The sequence below is a fragment of the Phyllostomus discolor genome, chromosome 7 (assembly GCF_004126475.2).
Source record: "Phyllostomus discolor isolate MPI-MPIP mPhyDis1 chromosome 7, mPhyDis1.pri.v3, whole genome shotgun sequence".
In the NCBI taxonomy this organism is placed as follows: Eukaryota; Metazoa; Chordata; class Mammalia; order Chiroptera; family Phyllostomidae; genus Phyllostomus; species Phyllostomus discolor.
The window spans coordinates 134,990,920-135,001,877 of NC_040909.2; the positions used below are offsets into that span (position 1 = coordinate 134,990,920).

Sequence of the window (10,958 nt, forward strand, 5' to 3'; positions counted from 1 at the left end):
CTGCGCCTCTCCAGTGCCCGGGTCTCTGGGGCCACCTCCACAATGAAACAAAATGCACAGCCCTGGCTGGGCGGCTCAGTCGGTTGGAGCATGGTCCCTACACCAAAAAAGGTTGCAGGTTCGATCCCTGGTCAGGGAGCATGGCTAGGTTGTGCGTTTGATCCCTGGTCAGGGTGCATTCCAGAGGCAACTGATCGATGTTTCTCTGCCACATCGATGCTTCTTGTTCTCTCCCTTCCCTTCTCTCTAAAATCAATAAAGGTGTCCTCGGGTAAGGGTCACAAAAGAATATGCAAAGTCCCCTCCCACTTTACAGTGGGTCTGAGGGGACAGCAATGCCCACGGCCACTCTGCCACCAGGCCCTGAGCTTCCAGTTTTGTTATGTTGGTCTCTTTTGGTTCCTTCAGGCGGCGGATGCATCTCTCTTACTTCTGAAGGGGAAGGACTGGGGAACTCGGAGCTTCCGCACCAGAGCCCCTGGCACACTGCAGGTGCAGATGAGGAGACACGGTTCCATGTATCCCTGCCGCGGGCGGGCGGGGAAGCTGGCTGCTTGCTCTGAGCCCCGGGTGGGGCGGAGTCAGAGACAGGAAGTAGCAGCCTGGGTGGGTGGGACCGAAGGCAGGTGTCAGAGACGTGCAAATTCATCTTCGGATCTTAAATACCCACTTTATCTCTGATGACAGGCCAAGGCCAGTCCCAGCGATACAGTGCTCTGAACTTGACAATGAATTCTAGGACAGCCCTGATCGGTGTGGCTCAGCTGCCTGGTGTCATCCAGAAAAACAAGAGGTCACTGATTCAATTCCCAGTCAGGGCGCATGAGACAGGCAACCAATCAGTGGTCTCTCTCCAGCTCTGATGTGTCTCTCCTCCTCTTTCCCCTTCCTTCCCCTCTCTCCAAAAATAAAAAATAAATAAAATTTTTTTTAAAATGTAATTCTAGGAGAAAGAACTGTTCTTTAACATTCAAACATGTCTAAGGTCTTTTTAAATTCCAGAAGAGATCTTTACATTTAAGCAAGAAGAGAAACAGGGGAAAAAAAATTCCCCAGCCCTCTCCCCCCCCCCCCGCCCACTTCCGCGCCCCGCCAGGACGACCTGGCCCACACTCCTGGTGACAGAGACGTGAGACATGTGTTGGGTGTATTCATGCTCCAAACACCTGGGCCACTCTGTTCTGATGGGGGGGGAGGTAAGTTTTAACTTATTTTGTTTATTAATCTCATAACTCAGCATTTAACGAGAGAACAGAATAAAGCACACACTATGCTCAGCAGGTTTAGCAACAAGTAAGGCACAGACCTGCCCTCCAGGAACACAAATAAATCCGTTTTGTTGATGACACTAATTTTAAGTGACTGTGGTGTTAGTTATTATCTGTGGTCTGATTTTATAGGCTCTTGCCCTGGAAGGGACCTAGAGAGGTAGCAGGTCCAGCCCCCCGGCCAGTGTCTGGGGCCGGGGGCCGAGAGCCCTACCTGACCCTCACCCCCGCCGAGTCTGGGCAGCTCTGGAAGCGCGGGCAGCCCGCCCTCTCCCAGACCCGGCTCCAGCTGGCGCGGCTGCGAGCAACCCTGGTGAGGCCGCTGCTTCCACCCAGCGCTGGAAGCATCTGTGAGCCTCGCGCCCCTGGCCTGCTCCCCAGCGCGCCGTCCTCAGCCCAGCTGGACGGGCCCTGGCCCCGGTGGGGCCCACAGTCCCAGCTCAGCCCACAGCCCCCGCCTCTGCAGACGGGCATCTCCCAAGCCACCTGCACGGGCCCTCTGACATGCAGGTCCCCAGTGGGAAGTGAAGGGCAAGGAGAACCGGCCTCGGTGACCCGGCTCCGAGCTGCGTGCTGGGAACTCCTTCTGCGAAGTGGGGAGAACCGGCAGGCGCCTGCTCTCTGGTTATCAAACTGGTTTTCGTTTTTCGGTTCAGGAGCCTTAGATCACTTAATCTTAGGTGATCTAAGATTACTTAAATCTTAGTTCTAAGGTTACTTTCTCAGAGAGACTTTTCTTAGTCACCATTGAATATAAGCTAGGGCCCTTACTTTCTCTACCCACACACCCCGGCAATATTCACCTTAGTGGAAATCACTACAATCTGTAATCGAGCATTTAACTGTGTGTTCGTTAAATATGCTTCCCCAAAACCATCAATATCATTTAATTCCAAATACAGTTAAAAGCCTAAAGAGATCGATGTTAAAGGTCAACAGCATGTTTACCTATAAACAGAGAAACACTACACTTCCTGTCACGAGATCATTTCCAGAGTGTCCACGGGAAAAGCCCTGAGAAATACGCAAGTTAACCAAGTCCCTTTAACTCTGGCTCCCACATCAGACAGTGTGCGGGGAAGAAAGGCCCATGTGGGTGGGACGGCGGCAGCCACCCCAGCGGAGGGGAGGCAGCCCTTGACCTCCGTGGGCCCGGACCCCCATCTATAACTTGGGAACAAAGTGGCGTCCGAATGGAGGTCCTGGGGAGGAGAAACCAGCCCCAGATGAAGGGGCTGGGAGACAGGTGCATGGGAGGGGAGGCGGGCAGAGCCCAGGCGGGAGCCCAGAGTCCCGGGGGAGCCCCCTTCCGTCCGACCTCCACTCCTTCTGGGAAACCTCCCCCCGGGCATCTCTGCCACTTCCTACGTCTGAGTCCCCACAAAGAGAGAAGCAGAATTCACTCCTTTCCCTGAAATACAAGAAATATACCCCTTCCAAAAGTCACACACTTAGAGAAGTTAAAAAATAAGTAAGCGAACAAGTGTGAGGGGAGACCCTGGAAACAAACACAGACAGAAGCAAGTGCCAGGAGCCCGTCTGGCAGGAGCACCCACCGGGGCACTGACGTGGGCGGGGAGGGACGGGGAGGACAAACCCCAGCAGCTCTGGAAGCCGGTGCACACGGTGGGCCTCAGGCCACGGGAAGGAGAGACCCACAGTGGGCCCCCTTGTCCACGGGCACAGGGTCCGGGAGCCCAGTGGATGCCTGAGCCCACGGACAGTACCGAACCCTACATACACTGCTTTTCCCACATGCACGGACCTCTGGTAAAGTGTGATTTCTGAGTCGGGCACAGTGAGAGGTTAACGACGATCATTAGCAGAGCAGAGTGACTGTAGCCACACACTGCAGTGACAGCTATGGGAATGCGGCCTCTCTCTTGAAGCCGCATCGTACCGTACTCACCGCCCTCGTGGGACTCCGTGAGATGGCCAGAGGCCAAACCCGTTCCTGAGTGCGTGTGACTGTCCCTCACTGGCAGTCCACGTCTTGGTGTCATCTGCTTCCGGGGACCCCTGGCTGAAGTCCTCGCAGGGGCTCAAAGCTTTCCGGCGCAACACGCAGCCATCAGTCGGGACTCATTTTCAGCCCGTGTCCTCCACCCGCAAACTGAACGTCTTCTCCCTCTCAACCCAGCGCTTAAGAGCCCCGCACCCATAGCTCCGCCCCGCGCCCACAGCTCCGCCCTGTGCGGGGCCACGGCAAAGCCAGCCCGATCTCTCATCCCTCCTCCACCGTTGAGGGCGGATGCGTCCTGACCCCACGCCTCCGTGGCCTCCGCACACCGCACTGTCCTCCTCGCTGGGCTGAGGACTTTCATTTAGGGATTCTAATGCTTTATTCACAGCTATTTTCCGTACGCAATCACGTTCTCTGTGAATAATAGAATGTTACCTGTTGGTTTGTTTCTTCTTTTCATTCTCTCCCAGGGTCATGCTTGTTGATTTTAGAGAGAGGAAAAGGGGGGGGACCCTCTCACAGGTGCCCCGACAGGGGACTGAACTCGCAAGCCAGGCACGTGCCCTGCCTGGGAACCACACCACGACCTTTCAGTTTGCAGGATGATACTCCGACCGACTGAGCCACACCGGCCAGGGTTTACCAGTTTATTTCAATTCTTACATCTTTTTCTTATTGGCTAGCATCTTCAATAAAAGGGGAAACAGAAGTGACAACAAAAAGCATTCTTACTTTATTCTTAACTTCAAAGAGAAAGCTTTCATTGCAACACCAATACATATTTCCTTGGAATTTTTATTTTATTTTTATTGTTTATTTTTCAGTTACACTTGACATTCGGCATTATTTTATATTAGTTTCAGGCGTACTACTGCATATGGCTGGACATTTGCGTTATTTACGAAGTGATCCCCTGGTAAGTCGAGTACCCACCTGGCACCACGCACAGTTGCTACAATGTTACTGGCGACATTCCCTACGCTGCACTTTAAGTTGGGAACTTCCACCTTTTCACCAAAAAAAAACACTCTGAGCTCGTCTCGGGCACACCAGAACTGCCAGTGTCCCCACACTAAGGGTGACCTGCACGCAAGCCCCGGGTGCCCCGACAGCCGATCCAGGGACCTAGATGCGGCGAGCGAGGCACAGCCGGGAGCGCCCACAGCGTGGGGATGTGAACAAAGGGACGGTCCGCTCCCGAGGACGGAGGGAGGTTTCATCACACCACTCAGAATGGTGCACGATTTAAAACCCTCGGGTTGTCTACTTCTGGCATTTTCCCTTCGGTATTTTTGAACCACACGGCTGACTCTGGGCGGGTAACTGAGACGGCGGAAAGGGAGACCGCGGGCAGGCGGGGACTACTGCGAGCAAACACTAAACTCCGGTCGGCAGGCCCCTCGTCCCCGGGGCGTGCGGCAAGGACCCCACGCACGTTCCAGGGGGGAGCGAGCCGGGGGCTACACTGCGGGCAGTGGCGGGCACTGCTCTCTCGGTGGGAAGAGGGGTTACAACCTTGGAAAGGGGAGGGCAGAATACACCCCGGGCGGCTGGGTCGGAACTGGAGAGATCCGTCCGAGCTCAGTGGTTTCTAAGATAAAAACACACAGATGTGTGAGCCTCTGTGCATCCCTTTCCCAGCTGTGTCTGCCGGGCGGGCGGAGCAGCCGCGATGCCCCAGCAACCACGCTCACCACGAGCCCAGATCCCGGCTTCCAAGCGCCCCTCTCCGCAAGCAGAAGCCAGGCCTCCCCGCGGAAGCAGCCGACTCCAGGGCCCCGACAGCACTGCCCTGCTGCACGGGACGCAAGGGGGCGCTCGCGGGAGGCAAGGGTGTGGCGCGGGCACTTCGAATGGCCACACGCGGGGCACCCTGAGTGCTGGATTAAATAAGGGTACAGGATTATAAACCGCTAGCGGAAATAAGAAGTCAGGAGCTCGAGTTAATAATAAAAAGATAGACGAAGGAGAAAAGGACATTGTGGGTCACACAGAACGACAACTGGCAGATGCAGAAGCAATGATGGAGTTGGAAACGAATCACCTAGCAACCGGGATAGTAACTGATTCCAGCGAGAATCACCAACGGACGCTAACACTGGTGAGTGAAGGACGTTCACGGAGTGAGGACCAGCAGAATAAGCACACAGTGTCCGAGCATCTAATCGCCAGACGTTTAATCACAAAGGAGAACAACTGTAACTTTGCTGTGGAGGCACCTGACCTCCTGGAGCGCAGCACCGCCCCCAGCGGGACAAAGGACTGCGTGGCCTCCTGCCGGAACCACCGAGAACTCAGCGCTGCCTCCCTGAATTCCTCCCGAACTGCAGGATGTGAACGGAGTCGGGAGCCAACGTCACGCAGAGCCCAAAGGAAGGACGTTCTACCAAGTAACTAGCCCGTATTCTTCAGAAGCATGAATCTCCTGGAACGCAAACAGAGGAAATGCTCCAGACGAACCCGGGACGGGGGCACGCCCACTGAGTGCGGTGCGTGACCCGGGATGTCCCCGGCTTCGTGGACAGTCACTGGGACATCGCTGGGGCGGCAGGTCACACTAGGGGTTTCTGCTGACGCACTATAGGGAGGGCGCTGCGCCAGCGCTGTTTCCTCACGTTGACAAGCGCAACGTGGTTATGTAAGAGGAAGTCTTCGCTTTTAGAAAGTATTCAGGAGTGGGTAAAAGGGCACTACGTCTGCCACTTCATCTCAAATGGTTAAGAGAGGGAGAGGGCACATTAGAAATTCTCTGGGATGCCCTCAGTCAAGACATGCACCCACAATTCCCGACACACCCCGTCTTCAGCCCCCCACGGCGCACCTCCCTCTCCCCGACAGACGCACACACAGAGGGAGCATGAGTCAGGACCCAGGACCGTGGAGAGGAGCCAGCCGCCACAGCTGGTCAGAGCACAGACGGAACCCCTGACTGAGGCAAGCAGCGGGAGCAAAAGGTGGAAGGGACGGAGGGAGCCCCCTCACGAGACGCTCGAGGGCCAGAGGGAGCAGGACCGCTCGGACAAGCCCGGGAGTAGGCTGGCTAGGGTCCAGGGTTCTCAGTGATGACAGACAGGAGAACAAGGGTGCCCTGGTCACACCTGCAGTCCCTCCGGCCACAGCTCGGGCTCAAACCTCCAAAGGTCAGTGGAACCATCCAACCAAGTGTGACAAGTCCAAACCAGGATTCTTGTCCCCCCCTGGGGACCACCAGGGCTCCAGGGCACAGCGTCCTCCTGGCTTCTTCTCACCTTTGACCCTGGCCCTGCACACGAGCCAGGAGGCAGTGCCCACATCCCAACCGCGTCCCTGCCTACTGATGTCTTTCCACTCCTGGTGCCAGTTCCTGCCACCAAACTCTACTCCTGGTCGTGCCCCTCACGTAGACACTCCTCGCACGGCTCCACTTAGACAGCGAAGGCGGGGATGGACAAAAAACGCAGGTGGTTTTCCCCGATGACTCTGTTTCCTCCTGCCCGAGCCACCTCGGCCCAGACTCAGTCTGGGCAGAAGGTACCAGACTCCAGAGTGCAACCGTCTGCAGCTCCGCATGCTACATGGTTTGGAAGAATGACAACAAAGCCTGTCACCCATGGTACAGCCGTTTTGATACTGATATGCCACACATAACCCTTCTATCAGCAAACTCAATTACCTATGCTTTATGTCACTTGAAAAAGGGGGTGGAGGAAAAACTTCAAACCTGCAATAAATGTATAATATGTCTATTTGCTTCACTCTCAGATAACCGTTTTCTTTTTTTATTGGATTTTTTTTTTTTTAGAGAGAGAAAGACATCAAATTGCTTTTCCACTCATTTATGCATTCATCAGTTGCTTCCTGTCTGTGCCCTGAGTGGAAACAGACCCCTATCCGGACAACACTGTCACCAGCCAAGCCACCCTGCCAGGGCGACTTTTTTTCCTTTTATGAGATTAAAGTCTACCCCCGTCTCCATCCACAAATGGGTGGGTGATGCTGCAGGGAGCTACCCAGTGGAGAGGTCGGGTCTAAGCAGGGAGGGCCAGGGGAGGGCCAGGGGCGGGCCGAGGCCCCCGCAGAAGCGGGACGCAGGGGCAGCATCCCCAGAGTCCCAGGATGTGCCTGGCGAGGACTCTGGGGGGCAGCAGATCTCCGGACCCGGGCACACCTTCCTTCCGCCCTCCCCACGGTTCCAGCCCTCACAGTGGACACTTGCCCTTGAGAAATACCAAAAACAGTGGAATCTTAAAAGAATAAACAGCTGAGAGCAGAGAGAAAACTTAACTCTAGGCTAAATCCCTTCCACGAAATTAAGTCAGCCCATCTGGATGGGAGGTGTTCAGAAGCGGCGTGCGTGGACCTATCTACGAAAGGAAACGCAATGGAGGACATTCTTTTTAATATCTCTAATTCTCGACTGCCCTCGCCCTGGGCGGAAACCCGACTACTTCTGATGCCTATCTCTGAAAAGGTATGTGAATTACAAAGTAAACAGGAACCACTTTACAAGGAAGAGGAGAAGCCGGCTGAGAAGGGAACCAGGCAGTCAAACATCCAGTTTCCAGGGGTGACGTCTCAGCCCGTTTGCCACCTGAAGGCTGGGCCTCGGGGACCGGCTGCAGCCCTCTCTCGCCAGTGATTGCGGTGCCTCTCCTCCATTATATAACCAAGCGAAACAGGAAACTTCAGAAATTAGCTGACCACAGGTTGACAGCAATACATTAAAAAATGTGATCTTTTCTCATCTATCCTGACCAGAAAGGAAAGGAAACTACTGCAAATGCCCGGGTTTCTCTTTAAAAGCTGTCAGTTCCAGAAAAGGGCAATTGAGTAGTGAATCAGCAGTTAGCTGGCCGACGGGGGGGGGGGGCGGGGGGCACCACACCCAGAAGTCATGATTTTTCAGTTCCAGGGAAAGCCACCTCCCAGGGCGAGGCCACCACTAATTCCTAACTGGGCAGGCCTGGAGGGTAATTACGCCCTAGGCCTCTAACTTCTTTAGTAAAAGGCTTATCTTTGCCTTATGCAAGTCCTGCAGCCTCTGACAGCCCCTTGCAGACCCTCCTGCTACAGTGTGACCACCCTCCAGATAACTCGCGATCTCCTGAACCATCCCATAACCCAACCCCCGCCTCGAGCTTTCCCACATTTTCTAGTCCTCTTCCTTGCATTCCCTCCTTAATTCCAAATGCATAAAAGAAGCTGAAAACTGTCATTTCTTGGAAGCGTTTTTTCAGCCTATGGAGGTCTTGCTTCCAGGCATGTCCTCTGTTTGGCTCAAATACGTTACTATAAACATGTTCTCCAGGTTTGGATACTCTTCTGTCGACCTAGGAAAGTGTGGCTGGCTCGTTTAGGGCCCTGCCACTCTTGGCTAGGGGTGCGACCGCTGTCATTCCACGCCACCCACGCCTGAATCAGACACATCAGCGAGATGAGGGCAGGACCGAGGCCGGAAGGGCTCCTTAGCCCTGCCTGGTGTGGGTGTGGGGCACCGTCCAGGGCAGCTGTCTCGAACTCAGCCCGAGAAAGGTGCTCCTGGGGATGGGGGGAGGGCACCCAACAAACAGCCAGCAAACATAAGATCCTGGTGTCTTCTGGAGACACTACAGCTGCTTCAGGATGAACCAGCAGGCTCAGAAGCAGTTGGGGGGGGGGGAGGCAGTCATGGAGGGTAAGTCCGGGGGCTATTAAGTGTGCATTTGCGAAGGGGCACTGGGCTCTTCGAGGAAAGCAGACCCACAGGGACAGAAGGTGGTGAGTGAGTGCGTCTGCATCCATGTTTTCATCCGATACATTCACACTGAGCCCTTACTGTGGACAGGAGTTCGGACTTCATTCCAAAGGGGAGAAAGTGGATTTTCAAAGCCTCAGCCCTGCCATTTTAAAACTGGATAAAATGGGCCCCTCTAAACTTTTGTTCCTCACCAGTAAATGCCACCCAAATTAGAGTTCTTGGGAGAACTGAGCCGTAAAACCTGAGGTCAGTGCTGGGGTGTGCTTCCAAGTTCATGGTTAAGGGACTGGAACCTGCTGTGACGTTAAAGTCCCATCACACCATTGCATCCAGCCAGCCAAGAGGCTGCCTCTGCTGGCAGGCCAGAAACCAGAAAGGGCTGCCTGGAGGAGGTGGCATTTGTGCTAACTTTAAAGAGTAGTGGAGAGCTAGGCAGAGCTAGGCAGCAGCAGAGGGTAAATTACAATTCATCACAGCATGTTGCACGATTACTCAGATGCTCGTTAGGACACTAAGAAACTTTCCTTCAGTAGCTCAACTGAATCCTGTCCCTTCAAAGCACTGGGGCCGAGTACGTGGTCTAAAGGAGCTACCCATCTCACAGAAGAGAAAACGGAAACCAGGAAAGGAGGCACGACAACTCGGCCGCACAGTTGGCAGCGCCGGGATTCGAACCTCCCGGCCTGTATTCGCCAGCTACCCTTAGCTGGCGCGAGCCCCAGCGCAACCCGTTACCCTGGAAATGGCCAGAGTACGCGCGTGCGCCGTCTCCCCTTTTCCGCCAGCACCCTTGTTACTTTTTTTTTTTTTTTTAATAAAAACCAAGGCGGCGGGATACTGCCAGCGACTGAGCGTGCTGTCGAAGGACGCTGCTACGTCCGTTCTCCGCCCCGGGCCGCGGATCCCTCCGCCACCCGGAGGCCTGCGCGCTTCTTCCCGACTCCAAACCCGAAGCGGCTTCGCAAGCTGCGCCGTGCCCCACCCCCACCTCTTCTCCACCCCAACCCCCAGCCCGGCTCACCTGCGGCCCGCGTCTCCATGGCAACGCCCCCACCGCGGAGGAAAAAAAAGCCTTGGGCTCTTCCGGACCCCCTCCCTTGCCCACCGAGAAGGCGGGGCGCCCCGCTGATGCTTCGCTCTTTATTTTTATTTTTTTAAGAAAAGAGCCGGCTAGCTTATGGCGAATCTGCGGCATCCAACATGGCGGATGGAGTCTTCGCCCTCCTCTTCACGGGGTGCTGACGCCGGCGTAGCGGACGTCAGCCTCGGACGGCCCTCCCCCAGCGCCGAGCGCGGCCTGGCTGCCTGGGGTTGCTGCGCATGCTCGCGCCAGGGACCGCGCTTGGTGTCCCGCTCCGAAGATTCCGCTGCTCCGCGTTTTGAGCCATGCCTGGGAAGGAGCTGTCGGGAGCGCTGGAATGCGGATCGCAGGATTGGGAGTCTCCCCGGTTCTGCTTGCTGACAGCCAGTGCTTGGACCCACGTGGTGTACAGCGACGGGGCTGGACTTGGAAGGAGAGTTCAGAGTCGGTTCCCCAGGCCTTCCCGTCACTAACCAACCTGGGGCAGCGATTTCGCTGTGCTTGGTCTCGGTTCACCAATGTGTCAGGCTGTGGTCTCGGCCCGCCTCGCTCTCAGGTTGCAGCGCTTCCCTAAGTGGGATGCTTTCGCCCGGAGGTACCAGACTTGAAAGAGCCCGTGCAGACAGAACAAACCTGGAACCACCTCGAGGACGTGCCTTCCCCCTGCCCTCTGGATTGCCTTTCGGCAAGTGACCGTGGGGCGTGAGGCCACGCAGCCTCCTGCCCGCAGCAGTGCCCGGTTGAGAAGTCGTGGCCTTGTTGTCGGTTTTCGATATTAAGGCGGTCAGCTCTGCCACCTTTCAGGTCTCTGCTCAAATGACATCTCCGAGGGGGTCCTCCCAGACCACCCCCTCTAAAGTAGTCCTTCTAGGCCACTGTCTGTTTTCTGCACAGTACCGACTACCATCTGACATTTTTTCTCGGTTGCTT

General features: G+C 55.5%; 1 protein-coding gene across 1 annotated transcript in view; it reads right to left on the reverse strand.

Annotated features, from left to right (window-relative positions):
- ZFAT (zinc finger and AT-hook domain containing) overlaps positions 1 to 10,160 on the reverse strand; it is a 105,982-nt gene extending 95,822 nt beyond the window's left edge. Inside the window, exon 1 of the mRNA XM_028534076.2 lies at positions 9,969 to 10,160. Coding sequence (XP_028389877.1) covers positions 9,969 to 9,987 — 19 coding nt within the window. The 5' untranslated portion in view covers positions 9,988 to 10,160. The remainder of the gene's footprint in view (positions 1 to 9,968) is intronic.
- Between the last annotated feature and the right edge of the window lie 798 nt (positions 10,161 to 10,958).